At 57.9% G+C, this 6,000-nt stretch overlaps 1 protein-coding gene across 6 annotated transcripts in view; it reads right to left on the minus strand.

Moving 5' to 3' along the window:
- Window positions 1-5,746, minus strand: part of PTPRF (protein tyrosine phosphatase receptor type F) — an 80,772-nt gene extending 75,026 nt beyond the window's left edge. For all 6 annotated transcript variants that reach the window (XM_023727005.1, XM_023727003.1, XM_004371848.2 and 3 more), the window contains exon 1: window positions 5,656-5,746. In XM_023727005.1, coding sequence (XP_023582773.1) covers window positions 5,656-5,746 — 91 coding nt within the window. The remainder of the gene's footprint in view (window positions 1-5,655) is intronic.
- Window positions 5,747-6,000: the final 254 nt, after the last annotated feature.

Raw genomic sequence — 6,000 nt, forward strand, 5'->3', positions numbered from 1 at the left:
CCAGAGGCTAGAACCTGCTGAACCGGAATGGCTAGTGAGTCAGCCTGGGGGCCGGGTGGGGCGGGGCCTCGCTCCAAACAAAGAACTGGAGAAGCTGGGGAGGAGAGCCAGGTATGGAGGAGAGCCAGGCTGAGAAGGGGAAAGGCCTGAGAACAGTGTGGGGGCTGGATTGTGCCCAAGGCCTGGGGCCAGTGAGGAGGCAGAACTACCCCACCACCTTGTGCTTGGAGGCTGGAGAGGAGCCAGTGCCCCACCTACCCCACCCACCCACCCAAAAGACTCAGGCAAGACCGGCATTGCTGCCCAAGTCTGATGCAGCCCAGAGGGAGACCGGTAGGCCCCTTCCCTCAGTCAGGCTTTGTCCTCTGCTTTTCTCCAACCTAGCCTCTACCCCATCCTGAGAGCACCTCACACACAGCCCCAATGCCAGACCCCAGCTCAGCCTTGCCCCAAAGCCCTGCCAAGCCCTTTCCTCACATATTGTTCACCAGAAGAATCTTTGAAGAGCACAAATCTGACCACCTCTCTCCCCTGCACAAACCTTGTCCTGCCATTTGCCTCCCCACTCCCCTCCCCAAACTTGATCCTGCTGGGCTCTCCGGGCTCATCTTGTTTATTCGCTCAGCAAGTATTTTTTAAGCACCTTCTCTACTCTATCACACATGGGTTCACCGTGAGTTGGAATCGACTGGATGGCAATTGGGTTTTTTGTTTGTTTGTTTACTACGAGCCAAGCACTGTGCCAGGAACACAGTCAGGAATGAGATGGACCCAGCTCGGGCCCCTGTGGATTTACCACTCACCACCCAGGCCTGGCCCTTCTGCACCTCCTTGCCTTTTCCCGTGTCCTGCTAACATCTCAACTAGGAAACACTCTCATGTGTCCTGACTCCCAAGCCGCTTTAGGAGCCTGCTGTGTCCCCACAGACTTGCATCTCCCATCTCTGCACCGATCACAACCCACAGTGACTGAAGAGGCCTCTGGGCAGGCCGGCGGAAACTGGCTACTGTTCACCTCTGTGCCAGGTGCCTGACGCACCAGTGTTCAGTAAGGGTCTGAACAGAACTTTCAGATCGAGGCCAACGGGGAGCTGTCTGAACACACTGGGAGGGGCCTCCTGCCACACGCCTTTCCTCGCAGAAAACTGCCAGGCAACTCTGCGGCTCCCCACCCCGCCTAGTCTGGCGTTTCACCAGAGCTTGGCTCTACCTCCCCTCCCTGCCACGCACAGGGCATGGGTGGCACAGCCCTGTGGGCAGCAGGTCTCAGTGGTTTGCCCTGGGACTCGGTCCTGCTCAGTATTCTCAGGAGGGCGCAGGCAGCAGAGCCCATAGGAGGTGGGAGGAAGTGGCCTAAGAAAGGAAACCAGTGGAACTGGCCTGGGGGGCCCACACCTCTCTGGGAGGTTGCAGGGTTCCAGCCTGGAGGAGAGCCAAACTGCGCCACCTTTGAGGCTCCTCCACGGGAAAACTGACTGCTATTTTGTGCCGTCTCTGTGGAGCACACGCACACCTGCACACAAACAGCACACAGGAGCAGGGAGGAGACACGGAAGCAACGGAGCCTGGGACAGGGAGGAACTGCGAGGGCAGGGAGGGAGCTCCTGGAGAGCGGATTTCCCAGGTTCTGAACTTCCTAATGAGCTGGGGACTCATTAACGCTGGCTCCTGTGACTGCTCCTGGTGACCCGAGAGGGCGGCCCACTCAGACAACCTTGGGTTCCCAGGGGACACAAGGTGAGCCCCAGGTCACGGCCTCCACGGGGCAGCACACTCTAGGTACCAGGTGCCCTGTCCGTATGACCTTAGTTAACCTTTCCAGGTAGGCGTGATTACCCCCATTGTGCAACAGGAAAACAGGCCTGAGAGAGAAAGCAACCTGCCAGAAGTCCCACAGAAAGGGCAGAGTCTAGACAAGCCACCAGGTCCTTCCTGCTCATGAGAACAAGAGGCAGGGCGTTGCAGGGACTGTGTGCAGCACCCTGCCCCAGGGCCAGCTTCACAGGCTCTGGGTGGGAGCAGGGGGATACAACAGACACACTATCTGCCCCTGAGGCCCTTGCCTACCCACTTCTGCAGCCCCCACCACCAGCCCCTCCAGCCTCACTTCAAGTAACTGGGCCACATCCAGGTTCCCACTCACAGTGTCCTGCATTGCTGACCCTGTCCCTGCCCCTGCCCTGTGCTGTCTGGGAACTGGAGGAGGACGGTTCTCATTGTGGCTTTCCCATGAGAAGCCTAGGCCCATTCCTGCTTCTTCCCCTCAACCTCACCCTCATTATACACTCCCCCAACATGAGAAAATGCCTGCTCACCCTTCCAGCCACCCCTCTTCCAGGAAATCTCTCAATCCTTCCCCAAGATGCTTAGGTCATGGCCTCTGTGCCAGTGCCTCTCCCCACCCCCCCGCCGGACAGCACACTCTGTGATACAGTCTGAGTCTCCACACTGCGGGTTCTGAAGGCTGCTGGTGTAGATTCTTCCCAGCTGAGCACCTGACACACACAGCAGATCAGCAGAAACCTCTTTCCAGCTCAGGACTACCACTGGCCCACAAGCTTCCCCTTGTGAGAAGCCACAGAGCCCTGAGCTGGGGGAGTTGTGCTGAGCAGGATCCAGCCCGGTGTGCCTGGGTTTCCATTGGAGCTGACTCAACACTGATGCCGGGCCTCCGGGCTAACTCTTGGCAGCTGCTTCTCCACCCCCCTTCCCTCCATTCCCTCAGAGGCCAGGGCCCCCATTCATTTGTCTCGTTAAGAGGCCTACAGAAACACATTTGTCCGCTCTGCGCTTCACCGCTCTGGTCGTCAATTCTCTCGGGCGCCTGCCCTACCTTCTGCAGCAGCCCTATCCCCGTTTGGCTGCTTGCCTCTGGGTAGAAGCCTCCCAAGCTCAGCTCAGGCCTGGCCACGGTGAGGGGACAGATCCAAAAGGATGTACAGATCCAAAAGTATGTGCAGCTAAGGCAGGCCTGCAGGACAGACCTGCCTCCCAGGGCCAGGTCACCATGGCCCCAGCCCAGGCCCCTGCCCGCTGGTTCACTGTTAGAGAGTAAAGCCCAGCTCACGTGAACCCCTCCACCTTGGCTGAGGCAGGATTTCAACTTCTTCAGCTAGTTCCTGCCTTCAAGACCCTGGTCGTTGTTGGGCTCTGGTCCCCAAAGGACCAGCATGGAGGTTCCTAGATTTGGCTCCAGAAACTGTTCCCCCTGCCTCCAAATCCCTGCTGGAGGTCCATGCCTGGCCCCACCCCTTTACTCACCCAATCCACTCATTGACAGTTGTGAGCACCCACCACATGCCAGGTCCTGAGCTGCACAATGCCCACCCCCCCCCAAGGACTCACAATCCAATGGGACAGACAGACCCAAAGCACACAGTCACAACTGTGCAATATAAGGGCGGCGCAGAGGAGAAGCATGTGACCCAAGCTGAGGATCAAGTATGCTCCTGGAGGAAGTGATGGCTCCAGGTGAACAGAAACTGGTCGGGTAAAGGGAACAAAGAAGAGTGCTCCAAGCAAACAGAAGAAAAAAAGGCTTGGACACCAGACAACATATGAGCAACTGAGAGTAGTCAATATGATGGGGGTGGGGGTGGGGTAACAGCAAAGGAGGTGGTTGGCAGGGGCTGGAGGAGGACTAAGACCCCTAGAGTTGGTCCTGAAGGCAATGGGGGAAGGCGGAGAAGAGTTTTCAACTGAGGAGTGACATCAGGCTTTCATTCTGAAACATGACTCTCACATGGAGAAACGATTGTGAGGGAAGAGATTGGAGGCAGGGAAACCATCAGGAGGCTGTGCATGCAAAAGCCCAAGCAAGAACTGAGGGTGGCTTGAATGAAGGCAGTGGAGAGAGAAACGTGGATGCATTCCAAAGATATTTAGGAGGCAGCAACAACAGAACTTGGTGATGGATTAGATGTGGGGTATGAGAGAGGGAGGAGGCTGGGAGGAGGCTCAGATCTCTGACTTGGGTGACCGGGTGGACGGTAATGCCATGCACTGGGAGGGAGAACGCGGGAAGAGGAGCAGGTTTGGGGGGTAGGGGGTTGGGGTGGGGCATGTTGAGTCTGAGGCAGGAGGGGGAATGCCGTTGTTCTCTGGATGTGCTGTCTCTTAAAGCCAAGCCCAGCAGTCCACCCCCTGCCCTCGAGCTCCTGTCTGAAGGCCTGAGAGTGTCCAGGGTTGGGGGCAAGGGCAATGCTTCAGTGTCAAGGGCTGCTGACCACACCTGACCCTCGGCTCTGAACAAGCTTCATCCTTCCCTCCAATACCCAAATCACACCTGCTGAGGACTTCTATCCTCACCTGTTCCTGCAGGCTCAAGCTCTCTCCCACCAGCCCCAATCAAGCCTGGAGATCATTTGCCCTACCCCCACACCCAACTTCTCACCTAGACCCCCAGCCCTGCTCTTCTTGCCCAGCCCTCTCACTGCTGGCATGTCAGCGCTCCCACTACCCCTCACCCCTACCCCTTGGAAGGACTGCCCTCCCCTTCCCCCTTCCCTTCTAGCCCCACCCAGGGCCCAGCCTCTGACAATAAAGGGCGGGGCTGCTGCAGTCCCACTCTCCAGGATCTGGTCCTGAATAATTAATTAGGAGCCATTAGGAGCCAGAGCCTGAGTGGGGCAAGAGAAGAGATCTGTGCCCAGACTCAGAGAGGTGGGTGGGGGAAGCCCTATGGCCTGCTGACTTGCAGGCTGACTCCTAGGTTGGCCCCTGGCTGCCTCTGGGCAGGCTGGGAACAGCCCCTCCCCCAGGGACCTTGGCTCCGACCTCGCCCCTCCCCTCGGTCTGCAGATTGGCTAAATCTGCCCTTGTCCCGCCTCCCACCAGTAACCAAGCAGTGGTAACCATGACGACAGGGCAGGCTGCGGCCAGGCCAGTCTTGTAGTGCCAGGCAGGGGGAAGGGCGGCAGGAAAGGGACCAAAGTTCAGAGTTGGACCTGGGGTAGGGGACAATATCCCCTACAGACACACTCACACAAGAGGGGCGCTGGAGTTGCTCAGCTTCCTGCTGGCCGAGTGCAATCTACCCCTATTTCCAGGGCTGAGAGGTTGGGGGAGGGGGGATGCCCCTTTTCCTTGAAGGTCCCTGGTGAAAGGGGAAGGAGGAGCTCAGTGCCCCCATACTTGGATGCTAAGTGTCTAGCCGGGGGAAGAGCTATGCATGGCTCTGGCTTCTGAGCCCACCGTGGACCTATCGGCACTTCTGGCATCCCACTCCCATGTCCACATACATCCCAGTGACACCCTCCTATTCCCACGCCAACCCCTGGACATGGCACCGTGCCTCTACACACATCTGCAATGGTGGACACAGCACACGCCTGGGCACATCACACACTGACCACATGAATCCAGACATGTCTCACCACAGTCACATAAAACAGAGTCAGGCTGAGACATGTCCCACCCTGCATTGCAGTGACACACACATTCCACAGGATGCTCCTAGAAGCAGCGAGGCTGGGGTACTTCCTGGAGTGGGCTCTCCAACTGAAGGTGTCTCTGGAACAGAAGAAGGTCTCAGAGGTGTATCTGGCTATCTTGTCTCTCCTCATTCAGGTCCTGTCCCTCATCCCAGAGTTCTGCTGGGAGGAATACTACCTCTCTCGCCCTGGGACACACTGCACCTCGAGGGGTCAGACTTACTGTCACCAAGTGCACCTGCCACCAAACCAAGCATCACGAGTGCAGGCACAAGGGGCACCATCATCCTCCCTCTGGCTGGTTCAGGGGCCATCCAGGGCTCCAGCACCACGGCTAGTCACAGCCCAGGACAATCAGACCTGTGATGGAAAGAAGGGCAGAGCTAGTTAGCTGGTATCCACCGATACCTCTCCTGCCCACCCACGCCGCCTCCTGGCTCTTACTGACCCACCCAGACCACCACTCACCCCGAGAGTCTAGTTCAACAGAGCTCCCCCTCCTTGGCCTGTGCAATGATTGCCAGACCTTTGGACCCCTGTGACCACCCAGGCTCCTCACTGATTGTCC

This window comes from Trichechus manatus, unplaced genomic scaffold (assembly GCF_000243295.1).
Source record: "Trichechus manatus latirostris isolate Lorelei unplaced genomic scaffold, TriManLat1.0 scaffold00015, whole genome shotgun sequence".
NCBI classification, from domain to species: Eukaryota; Metazoa; Chordata; class Mammalia; order Sirenia; family Trichechidae; genus Trichechus; species Trichechus manatus.